The sequence below is a fragment of the Lepisosteus platostomus genome, chromosome 4 (assembly GCF_059453375.1).
Source record: "Lepisosteus platostomus isolate fLepPlt1 chromosome 4, fLepPlt1.hap1, whole genome shotgun sequence".
Classification (NCBI taxonomy): Eukaryota; Metazoa; Chordata; class Actinopteri; order Semionotiformes; family Lepisosteidae; genus Lepisosteus; species Lepisosteus platostomus.
In genome coordinates this window covers 50,247,610-50,260,861 of record NC_142614.1, presented here as the reverse complement: position 1 = coordinate 50,260,861, position 13,252 = coordinate 50,247,610, and the positions used below count along the sequence as shown (strand labels likewise).

The 13,252-nt window shown below is 36.5% G+C and overlaps 1 protein-coding gene across 1 annotated transcript in view; it reads right to left on the bottom strand.

Moving 5' to 3' along the window:
- LOC148673372 (regulator of G protein signaling 7-binding protein A-like) overlaps positions 1 to 9,848 on the bottom strand; it is a 36,121-nt gene extending 26,273 nt beyond the window's left edge. The window contains exons 1-2 of the mRNA XM_088629772.1: positions 9,096 to 9,848; positions 7,937 to 8,103 (exon numbers count right to left, since the gene is read on the bottom strand). Coding sequence (XP_088485898.1) covers positions 7,937 to 8,103; positions 9,096 to 9,245 — 317 coding nt within the window. The 5' untranslated portion in view covers positions 9,246 to 9,848. The remainder of the gene's footprint in view (positions 1 to 7,936; positions 8,104 to 9,095) is intronic.
- Positions 9,849 to 13,252: the final 3,404 nt, after the last annotated feature.

Here is a 13,252-nt window from a genome sequence, read left to right as displayed (position 1 = left end):
TCACTTTCTGGAAAATGCATTCAGTGTCCTGGGTTAACTGAACTTCTATGCATTATTAAGCTCTTCTGAGTCAAAGACATGATGTAAGTGATTAGAAAATAATATCAAATCACCACACTGCTTTGTAGCTCATTATCTTGGCTAACATTTAAACAGGAAAACATGGAATTGTTGTCACTAGGGGGCTCCACTTTTATTTGTGCATATTATAATACTACAGCACTGCAGAATAATTAGTCCTGTCACATGCAAGGTACTTAAAACTGAACAAGTATTCATGCACTAATGTGAGAAATATATTAAGCATACAAAGAAATATATCACTCTATTTGAGAATAATAATATTTTTTAGAATAATAAAGTATACAAATTTTGGTATTTTTAAATGTTTTTGTTGTCATTTTGACCATTCATAAGAGGAGGGTAGGTTTGGCCTTCCTTGAGATCAGTACATAAGTTCTGTAAATCAGCATTTTTGTCACTTATTAAAATGCCTAGGGCTTGGGTGTGAGCCACCTGGTGGAAATCAGGCACCCACTACTCTTTGTGTAAACAAACATTTATTTCTGTTCTCATTTCTAAATAAATTGCCTTTTAGTTTTCAGTTCAGTGTCTTGTTTCATGACTGAGTGTGAAAATGTCCCCTGGGCTGCCCTTATCTCTACCTGTCACAGCCTGTGTCTCAGAGCAGTTACAATGTGCTGGCAATGCCGTGCAATGGCAACACAGGCTCAAAGCAGTCCTCGTGGGAATTGAGTTTGCATTAATAAACACTCAGCAGCAAATAAAACAATCACATGGGGTTTTTTTTCTTTTTCATACAAGGCTTATTATATAAAATACATCATTTTATTAATGTCAGCTATTGCAAAAAGACATGTGAATATCAATTTATTATATCTTAACCATATACTATGAATAATTCCCTATAGTGTTTTTTCCCCGCTTTTACTGCTTCACATTATTTTGCAATATTCCATTCTGTCTCTCTTGGTCTTTTTTCAGATGTACAGTACAGTAAGTGCATCGTATTGTGTTCTGGTTGTCATGGGCCCTTTTACAAAGTCCATACAGTACTCTCTTCCTCCTGATTTCTTAACTCATCCTTTAAACCATACAGGCTATAGTTTCTTGTGGACTTATGGACTTAACTGTGTTAGGGATGACGAGACATGTTGAGCCTTTAACAACATCTGGAATGTAAGGGAATGGGCCAGAATCCCACAAGAGAACAAATGCCACCTGGTACAAAACACGTGTCACAGATTAACTTGTTTTGCTTCCAGCTGTGGCCACACATGCTACTAGCTGGGGACTTTCACAGTAATCCTTCTATTTCTAGAAGGATTCTAGCTTCTATTGAGCAACTCTATTGACACAAGTATTAATCAACAAAATGAATGTACCTACAGCATGTTAGGTCTTCTTAGTCACAGTTTTGTGCACTTGTTACAAAAAACCGTCATTGTCCTGAAGTGACTTTTCAGTGATTTGGGGGCTCTACATGCCACACGTAATTCCAGGTCACCCCATAAATGTTCAATGGGACTCAAGAGCGATCAGTGGAGAATCCACAACATAGCTGCCACATTCTCTCTAGCAAGAAAACAGCAGTTACATAAGAAGTCTGATCATTGGGATAATGTCTCACAAGGACATGCCCATAGGAAAGGTAACGGCTGTTGAATCAGAACTTGATCAATGTAGCAGAATGCTGTGATGTTACCATTTATCACTGCAAGTGGAGCTGCAACTATACACTCCAGCCCAGACCATCACAATTGCCCTCGCCACTCCGCCAACCCATCAATTCATCTGTTGAGCAACAAAAGAGCTAATAAATCTACCTGAAGTGACTTGGTCCAGGTTCCAACATAATGTACTGATGACATTAAGACATCCTTCTCTATAGATAAGCAAAGGATGTGGACTTCTTTCTGTGTTTTTCCTTCTTGACTTTCCATCAAGCTTCAGGTGGTTAAGCAATCTCATCACCTGTGCCCAATCAATTCTTTCATTAATGTGATGATTTACTGCTTACTGGCAAATCACAGTTGAGCAATCACTCGAGTGTATGGCAATCACTCAAGAATTAACAGTAAATCAAAAATACATCTAAAACATTTAACCAATGCCCAAAATAAACACACTTTATTTTTGTAAAATTATTCAGGCATTAGAAGAGTGATATATTTTGATCTTCATGATATCTGCATTAACAAACCAGGTAAATTTGTAATAGTAAGTGCATAAATTATGAAGTGAAGCAAACTGAAAAAGTAATTTTTGCATGTTATACACATGAACGCTGGGGCAACTTTTAATTCCTTATCCAAACAGTATTTTATTTTTATTAACTTCAGTAAGAACATTTTCCTTGGCTGCTTTTTCAAATATTCCATCTTAAATGTTACTGGCTATATTTGTTGCTATTAAGTACTTGAAATATACATTTTCAAATTAACTCTAATATTACATAAATGTTTGTAGATTACTAAAAGCAAAGTGAAAAATGAAGAGCAGAGAGAGAAATGAGCATTAACAGTAAATCAAAAATACATCTAAAACATTTAACCAATGCCCAAAATAAACACACTTTATTTTTGTAAAATTATTCAGGCATTAGAAGAGTGATATATTTTGATCTTCATGATATCTGCATTAACAAACCAGGTAAATTTGTAATAGTAAGTGCATAAATTATGAAGTGAAGCAAACTGAAAAAGTAATTTTTGCATGTTATACACATGAACGCTGGGGCAACTTTTAATTCCTTATCCAAACAGTATTTTATTTTTATTAACTTCAGTAAGAACATTTTCCTTGGCTGCTTTTTCAAATATTCCATCTTAAATGTTACTGGCTATATTTGTTGCTATTAAGTACTTGAAATATACATTTTCAAATTAACTCTAATATTACATAAATGTTTGTAGATTACTAAAAGCAAAGTGAAAAATGAAGAGCAGAGAGAGAAATGAGCAAGACAGATAGAAACCTCCACACAGCATAAAGAGCACACTTTGCCAGATATCACCCAGACAGACTGCAAAACTGAAGCACCCTCATTCTTTAAACTGCCCTCTACACTATCATACACATCCAGGCTTCTCTGAAACAAATTATTTTTTACTTTACAGGTGTACTGTAGCTAAAAATGAGCTTCCACATTTATCAAAAAATGCCCTTTTTGGATCTAAAGGGTAAAAAGTCACAATTCCATTTAATCATTCACTCCAGCTCTCTTTTTCTTTTCCAGGCAACTGTTTGTACTTTTTTCCCCTCCTGTGAGCTGGAAGTCACTGAAATACATTTGTATCTAATAGTTTGGTTTGCGCATCTTGCAGAACCTGATACAGATACTGTAGTTATGCAGAAGGAGGATATCCATGCCATGGCAACAGATGTACTGTGGGAAGAATGGACAGCTTCACTGTTTATGGGTGTATTATATGTATATAGTATACAGTGTCTTCCAAAAGTATGATCCCTTTCCAATAACGTCCTATTGAACTACAATATCAATGATGTAGACACTTTTTTACAAAACCTGCAAAGACAAATCAAAAGCACATTGATTGCATACAGTATGTAAGTATTCACCATTTTATTTGTGAAATATAAATTAGTCCAGGTGCACAAAATTACTTAAATACCTGTAAGTCATAGAAATATTTGAGTGGCCTCTTTCTGGTTGTAATAATAGTGTCTCCCCTGAAAGATCAGGACGAGGGTGCATAAAAATGCTAAGGCACTGAAGATCTCTAGCCTGATGAAGTCAAACGTGAAAGTTTAAAGTACTATTCTGACTACCTACAGTAGATAACGTTCTCCCTCCAAACTGAGCACCTGGCCAAAGAGATAACTGGTAAAAGAAGCCAGCATGAGGCCAATGGAAAGCAAAAAAAGCTACAGGATTCCGTAGCTGAGATGAAGAAAATGTCCACGAGTCAACAATAGCTGTCACTCCACACAGCTATCCTGACAGAGTGGTACTAATGAAGACATTACTGGAAAAAAAATCTCAAATCCCATATGGAATTTGCAAGAAAACATTTAACTAATAACGCAAACATTAGGCAAAACATTTTTGGTCAGATGAGACATAATTGGAACTTTTTGATTAAATGCAAAACATTATACAGTAGCTGGCACACACCTGGCACAGTGAACTGTATCACCCAATTAACACTATCACCCCTTCAAGCACAGTTCCGGCAGTATTATTTTATTGTGATTCTTCTCATCAGCACGGAGTAGGAAGCCTGTCTGGATTGAGGGATATACTGTATATGGATAGAGCAAAGAACAGGCAAATTTTACAGCAAAACCTGTTTGTCTGCTAGAGATCTCAAGCTGGGACAACAATTTACCTTTTAAGTGTGCAAAAATGATGACACAAAACACAAGGCCAAAGCTACTCAGGAGTAGCTTAAGAAGAAGGAAGTGAATTTCTATGAGTGACCCAGTCAAAGTCTTTACTTCAATCCAATAGAAAACCTGTGGCAAGACTTGATAATCACTGTTCATCAATGAACTCCAACCTCCTTGACAGAACTTGAGCAAGTCTACAAAGAAGAATGAGTGAATATTGCATCATTCCAGTATGCAAACTTAATTGTCTTTGTTTAACCCCATTGGGCAGATATAAATGGAGCTATTGTTAGTTCTATCGTTTCTTCTTAATTGCCATTTCAGCTTACCTCAGAAGGGCTCTGTCAGAGCGAGAGTCTGTAATGTTTGCTAAAATAAAACGTTTTAGCACTATTCTCTGTGAATTACCTTCTCACAATCTGTGTTTTTGTAAATATTATTTATGGTTTACTCATAGATAGATGAGCCTTCATCACAAAATTAAAGCAATGCTGGCAATACATCATTGTCTAAAATATTTCAATGTATACAGGTATCAGCAGTCAAGAAACAACAGCACCAGTTCTAACCCCAAAACCGTTGCTCTGACTTTTCCAAACTGAAATTCAGATATTTATTTTGACAGTTGTAACACAAAGACTCTTTCTGTTGTTTTTTTTTTTAGTTTTACACCTTTTACAGAATGCTATATCTTTTTGATTATTCTTTTTTATCTTCCTGTTTTCCTGATTTCAAAACTACTATAGCCAGGTCTTAAGACTTTGTTTTATTAATGGTTAGAATGTCATAAAATCAGACTGTGTGTCAGTTCCTTTTAACAGTCAGCATAATAATAGAAACATATGTGCAGCAATTTATCTTTTTGGTGAATATTTATTTTATTTAAAAAAAAATTCCCTGTGTAATAACATAGGTACGATTCCATACTACAAGATTCCATTTATATATTAATGAAGTTGTTAGAAATACAAAAAATCTAAAATTCCATATGATAGTATATTAAATAGATCAAGAAAAGCCTTATGTCATTAGTGTATAAAGACTTTTCCCTTTCTCTGACTTTAAATAAAATGTGTACATGTTTATTTCTAACTACTAATCCTTTTTATGAGTGCTTAGAAGACACCCCATGATGTTAGTTGTGCTGGAATAACCACATTTTAAGGTTTGAATCCCTTATAAACTTGTTCCTTACTATGCCACTGGGCACGCAGTTATTCTACCACAACTAACACCCTGTCATGTCTCATTTTTTTCATATATATATACTGTATACATGTGTGTAAGAAATTCAACAAAGTTCACATCAGGGACCAGATACAACATGTATATATTAGAAGAGGCTTTTCATCCATACACTCTGTGCAGTTATACAGAAGAAAATGTTTAAATTCCAAAACTTTCCAGATTTTTTAATAGTTGTGTTGATTTTCCACAATGGAGGGAGACATTAATGGTATGTTTAGTGTTAAAAAATGCTCCTATATATGTGTTCTGTTGATTTGATAGGTACAGCAATGTAAACATGTAAACCTATGTCCTAGTGTACTGTAGATCTGACTGCACTCTGTCTACCAGATCTGTTCATGATCAGACCATTGAATGGAGAAGGATGATACAGTACCTGCTGGACTTGGAATGACAATGAATGAGCCTGCTGGTACCTGCAGGATGGTACCTACTGAGCCATTCAATCACCTGGGAGTTACAGCCAGTACCTCCTGACCCAATCCAATCGTGCAACCTCACGCCAATAACAGCCCATTCAATGGTCTGATCGCAAACACATTGCCTGCTCAATCATTGTTCTTTACCATCTTGACTATACAGAAATGTCAGCATTAGGGCTTAGAAAGCTTAAATGGCATTGTGTTTCGCTAAGAAACATAATGTTTTGTATTTATGTGAACAATTCTAATATTTTTGCCATGCATGAATTTAATCCAATTCCCCTTTTTTTTTGTAAATTTGAGATTTTCCATTCATTCATTTTCTAGTCACTATGAGGTCATAGACCCTACCCTGCCAAGCAACGGATGCACGTCAGGACACCAGCTCATTGCAGGGCACACACAGACTCCCACATCAGAGCCAGTCTTCCCAGACAACAATTAAACTACCACTATGTTTTGGATCTGTGGGAGGAAGCCCATGTAAACACAGGAAGAACATACAAACTCCACATAGATAGCACCCGAGAATTTGCCAGCAAAGGTAACCATGCCACCTGAATTTTCAAGGTGCATGAAAATATAAATAGTAAATTTAAATACAAAAATGTGGAAAAAAATAAACCTGTTATGTTTTCAACAGTTTAAAATACTTATTTTTAAAAAGACTTAAAAACCCAGTGTAATCCCTGTGTTGAACTCTTCAGGAGTAACACTACAAAGTGACAGTGGAGCTGGTAGTGCATAATAAACACTCTGCTTTGCTACAAAACAAAAATTCTCTATATCTTTCTCCTTGGTTTTACATCTTGCATTGCACATATTAAACAAACAAGACGCATACAAATATATTGAAAAATATACATCATTTCTTCAATCACTGTTCCTTCCATTGCTATCAACATTGTCCATGAAGAACTCAAAAATGATAATGTAAAATGTATTAGGGAAATCTAATCCAATCATATACAGTATAAAGAATATTCTCTTTTCAGAGTGTCACAGTCTGTATACATTATATACTGTATATACTGTATTGTATATAGTTCTATAGACCTGTGGTCTATTATCTTATTTGTAAGTCATGTTGTACAATAACACAAACACAGTCTAATGATGCTGAAAGTTTCTAGGTCAAAATTATGCACAAGGGAATGGAAAGCACATGACTGGGTGATTTAATACAATCTCCATAATCTGTGCTACCAGATTTTTCACTTCCCTCCTTGAAAATGCTTTTGAAAAATTATTTAAAATAGTTCCAATTAAAGTCAGTCTCCAGAGAGTCTAAATGAAAAGTGGAAGTTACAATTTTAAAAGGTACAGTACAAAGTAGGTTATAGAACCTCCCGATTAGGACAGTTCACCTGCTTTAAACGGAATCTGGTGCAGTTACGAACAGGGTAATGTAAAAAAAAGTACATGTATCACAGTTTTATTAGTTGTAAATGCATTTATATATGATCCCAACATGTCATGGTACAGTACGATACTTCTCCCAACAGATTTATCTCACCAAAGCAGAAATGCGTCAAATGATTGACATCAAAGCCTGTTAGAGGCGTCAACCCGTTCTCATTTCTCTAAGTTCAGCATTATTAACACTGGTCCTGAACACTGACCCTTGCTTTCGAAGCGTGTGAATAAAACGCATTTAGACTCGTGTAAATATAGAATGGATTCGAGCGTGAAAATATAATTTAGCAAGGAGCATAAGTGATGAAGCGCCACAGGTAATCAGCACCATAGACAGCTCCTAATCAAAATGAGGAATTCGAGTTTATAATGAAAATTTTAAAAAATGGTGCATGGATTCTTTCAAAAGCAAAACACTCAAAGGTAAAACGGGTCTAGATTCTTTCCAGTACAGCGTTATTTGTGTTTATTCTTACCCAGAAATTACTGAAAGATTTTGATGTGCGGTTCGGGCCAGCTCACAGCCTTGGGTTCGTGTCTTATGCATTTCCGCGCGAAGAGAAGGACAGTCGACCGACACATCTCCAATGGAAATGACTAGTTCACGGTACAGGGCCACCAGTGTATTGAACTCCTGGACAATCTGAAAAACACAGTCGTTTTATTCTGATAAGCCTGTTGCTCACTTATAATACATTTAAATTATTAGAAGAACAATCTTTATGCTAGAGTAATATCTGTCCTACAGTAAGAATCACCACCTATGTAAATAATATCGTTGAATGAGACGATATCGCAGCGTTGACAACATATTCTTTTTTCTTCAGTAGAACCACATTTTAAGAAAACAGAATGGTTTAATAAAATATTCGTTCTTAAAGGTGAAATAATAGAATGTTTTATAAGGAACCGTGATGTTGAAAGGAACGATATGTGTGATACCCCCACATAATATTTACGATAGACCTGGAAATTAAATATCCAATATACTGTATATTACTGTACTGTAGGTTTTAGCAATGGAACAATATTTTTGTTATTACTATAAAATGATTACATAGTGAGACGTACAGTTCATTTTTAAGCTTTTGTTGGTGTAATGATGCTGTTTCCATCAACAATACTGCTCACTCTTGAAGCACCACATCCACTGGTGCGCTAGACAGATTATATTACCGTTTTAAGAATTTAAAGAAGCCCTATGGTGCGCTCTAACATCTACAGGAAGCCTGCACAAAGGCTTTTCGCATCTAACTTGACAAATTAGCAAGCCATGCCAATGAATCCTAAGTACATTTTCACATATATAGCACAAATATATATATATAAAAAAACATAAAAAACAGTTTTACAATAAAAACACATTTTATAGAAATAGCGTGCACCAATTCTCAATATTGTTTATCACGATGAAGTCAATCGCGGATCGGTAGAAATTAGAAATTGTATTTAGTGACTCAATATACTGTACACATTATTGCATTTAATCACTCTCTGCAGTTCAGATGCATAGATTGTACGAAAGGTTCACTGCAGTTTTAAAAATAGTGCAACTGCGCGTGATCTGAATTGAAAAGGTGGGGGAGTCACACCGGAGCAGCGGATACAATTGCAGCACCAATCTAGTGTTCTTACCATCCTGCAGTCCTCCAGGGCTCGTTGCGTTTTTAGGGTACTCTCCGTGCTCTCTCTGCGCTCTGGGTCCCTGTAAGGTGCCTTGCCGCTTTGAAAAATGGATCCAGCGGATCTGGGGCGGTTCTTGCGCCCATTCGGTGCAGAACTCATGCATACACATCCAATAATCAAACCTAAGCTGATAAGAAAGGGTGTGTATTTTTCTTTTTCTTTTTTGGCTTTGGCTTTGGCTTTTGAAGCAGCGAGCCAGTGCCTCAAAATAACTCTATTGTTCAAACAGATCTTTTTGCAGGCAATCTTCAGCTTGCAGGAGTGCCGGATGAGCGCTTGCGACTCTTTTCTGCATCGCTTCGACAGCAAGGCAAGTCACCTTCAGTTCGACAGAAGCCTAATACCAGCTGAAATGTCCACACACATTGTGGCTTACGTTTACTTCAGAGGCGAATACACAGCTGTCCAGATGTAACCATGGGTTAGAGTTAGGAGTTTCCATTTACGATCTAAGAAGTTGAATATAGAATCGACAGCAATTCGAACTATTTAAGCACTAACATCACTACTAGTATTCGAAGTGATAGTAGTAGTAATAAAGTCGTCTGCAAATGGTATGAAGCACACGACAAAATAAATTAAGGTTGCTATGGATAGTCCCTATCTTGTTTCCAAGGTCTTCTTCTGAGAATATATCTAACCTTGGTAGGAACAGGAGACGCACGGAATGTGGCAGACTGACGTGGTTAGCAACAGAGCACATTCATAGGACAGGAATACTAATGTGATCCATCAAACCAGACCCCCATGAGCTTACACATTTACCCAATGAAATGTTCAATAGCATCAATTATACTACTTCTGAGACACGATTGTTAGAAATCTAGTGCCAATAGAAGATTGTGTTTTATCATTTTACAGCATGTGGGTGGGTACAGGATTGTTTATATTAAGTAAAATGTTTCTGAATTTATCAACAGTAAAAGGTTGCCTGGCTGTAAGAAACGAAGTGTTACATACTGTACAAATCCAAGCATAACAATAAAGAAAATTGAATGTATATATTATACTTTATTTGAACAATACATTCAAATCTGAATAATTTTTGGTTCAAACAATCTTGTTTTTGTTTTTCTCGTGTGTTGTGCAGCAAATAAAGTCACTATTTTCCCAGCTGGCACTTACCATACCATTTACTGCCACTTTACCACAGGAAATAATAACTTTTTTCATAAATGATACCCAGGAAATTCACCTTATTAACAATATGAAAAGCTAAAAAAAACTTTTTGTACAAGCAAAAGAATCGTCTCTTCCAGATTCACTTCGTGAAAAGAACATTTATTGTGTGTATAACAAAGTCCTGGTAAACAATATACACACTCTCTATAAAACATAGTGATTGAAAGAAAACAATTTTTGTAAAGCAATAGAAACAATCTTAATGAAGTGCAAATCCCATTGTATGGAATATTAAAATATATTCAAATAAAATATATGGAACCATATTCTTTAATAATGTTACAGGCTGAGGTAGGTGACAATGGAGGTATCCAAGACTATACTGTAGATACGTAAAGACTCTAGATGTATAACACCTGGCAGTGTAAACATTTCTTCTTTCAAAGCAGAGGGGGTGTGGTACAGTAGGTCCAGAGGCCATGATCAAAGCAATCATAAAGTTTACCTAGGTTAACCTTAGTTAATTAAGATCTGGGCAAATAATTAAGTGTGAATCAACAGTCCAAAAAGACACAATCTATAAGATCAGATCAAGGCCGAGGAAGAAAAGAAGGGCAGAACATGAGAGAGGACAGCAGAAGACAGATCTTGAAGCTTATGCCAGTCGAAAGTCCCTACTTCCAATCATCAGAAAAAAAATCAGATTGGAGCAAAGTATTTAAAACTTACTAAGAGAGCTTGCTATTCTGTAGCTTTTGGGGAACTTGGAGTCCCTGAATGAAGAATCCCTCTGTTTAAAATTGCCTCTCCTACTTATTAGGTTCATTTTAGAATAGGGAAATAGGCTTCCATTTATGTGGTGGCATCCAGGTTAGAGAGAAAGAAGCTTAATTGTAGGTTACATTCTATTTAGTTTAGAACACAGTTTATCTCTTCTTTGGTCTCTGTAGTCATTATTTAAGAGTGAAGTACTGTACAGTACTTGATACCAGTCTAGAGTATTCTGGTTGGTTTGGATGTAGGCCTCTAAAATCCCATGTCTTTACATACTGTATAAACAGAGAAACTTGTATGTTGTATGCTACATGTGTTGTGTAGTGTAGTGTGCATCACAGTCATACACACTAACAAACTGTACTTGAATTATTTCTCTTTTCACGAAAGCTGAGAGAGCAAAGAGTTCACATGCCTCAAACTGTACCAATCACTCGGGTATATACAGTACTGGCAGAAATCATTTACGTGTTGTGTAGTGTAGTGTGCATCACAGTCATACACACTAACAAACTGTACTTGAATTATTTCTCTTTTCACGAAAGCTGAGAGAGCAAAGAGTTCACATGCCTCAAACTGTACCAATCACTCGGGTATATACTGGCAGAAATCATTTACAAGTTGGAGGTCATGGTTATTTTATTTATTTACTAAATAACCTGATATTATTTAGCAGTTCCTGATATTTTGCATTTTCATAATGCCCATTTGTAACAACAATCTGTAGTCATCTTTTCCACATATCCCTGCTCCAGTTTGATTATGGTATTAATCTTGTAGATGGATTTTCTCTCTGTTCTTCTATCACATGTTTGTTCCATCATCTCTATCAGCTTTGCTTTGCTACTGTTCTTTGCACAGACCGATAAATATATACTGTAGATGTCTAATTCAATTTGTACTTCATGATATGAGTACTTCATGTACTTCAGTTCATGTGTGGGTTATGGGCAGCACAGTGGTTAGCATTACTGTCTCAAAGTGCTGGAGTCTTGTATTCAGTTTCTGGGGTACTTCCTGCTTGGAATTTGCATATTTTCCCCATGCTCACAAAGGTTCCCCCCAGATGCTCCAGTTTCCTCCCACAGTCCAAAAAATATCGGTATGTTAATTGGCTTCTTGGATAATTGGCCCTAGGTGTCAGTGAGTGCATCTGTGTTTACAATATGTTTGTGTGTGCCCTGTGATTGACTAGCATCACGCTCAGGGTTTAGCCTGCCTTGTGCCTGTTGGTTGCTGGGTTAGGCTTCAACTCCGCAGCAACCCTGAATTGCAAGAAGTGGTTAGACAATGGATGGATGGAGGTGTGGGTTATTTTTTTCTTCTACCCAAAAGACTTTGTGAAATGTTTACATTTACTTGTCATTCTTTATTAAATTTCGTGTACTTTATCCTGACACATCATTGTGGAATTTCTGGAAAATTCTGGAGATTCTGTACAAATTGCAGGTTTCATGCCTCTATTACAGGTGTGGTAGCTAGTGTTACCATTTCACAGCTCTTTTATCCTTTGTTCAATTCCGGCCTGGGGTGTCTGCTGTTTGGTGACAGTATGCCCTCCCAGTGTCTGTGTGGGTTTTTCTTGGGTGTCCCAGTTTCTAACACCTTCCAAAGACAATCAGGTGTAATTAATTGATGCCTCTAAATTGCCACTGTATGCTTGTGTGTACTGTATGTCTTGTGATGGACAGGCATGCCTTATGCCCTGTGCTTTTTCCTCTTGGCTTCTTTCCATCTTACTGAAACCCTTATCAGGAATAAATGCATTTCTGATCATAATAGAAGGTTTATTATTTATTTAAGGCAATGTTCAACCCAACTGTTCTTTTGATTTTTAGTTGGTAAAAATAGAAATTATACCCCTGGATGCACACATTCAAGTTTTAAATGGATTAGCTTTTGTGCATTCATTTTAGAAGCCGATAAGATGTTCACATTCAGTAGATTGCTTTCCAATCAGGACTACCATCCATCTTGTGCAGTTTTCTATCCCATATAAAGCTCATTTGGAAGGGATTGACGCTGACCTGGGAAAAAGCAGTTAGAAATTGGATGGAGGAATAGATGGATGGATGGCAGAAAGTCACATAGAGAAGAAGGTATACTCCTTGCGGAACCTGTTGATGAGATCAGCCATTGGATGGGAGGACAAAGCTGTGTCCTGTGACCCCCTACAGGTGTGAAATGTGGAGTCTTTCATCGAAGTATAC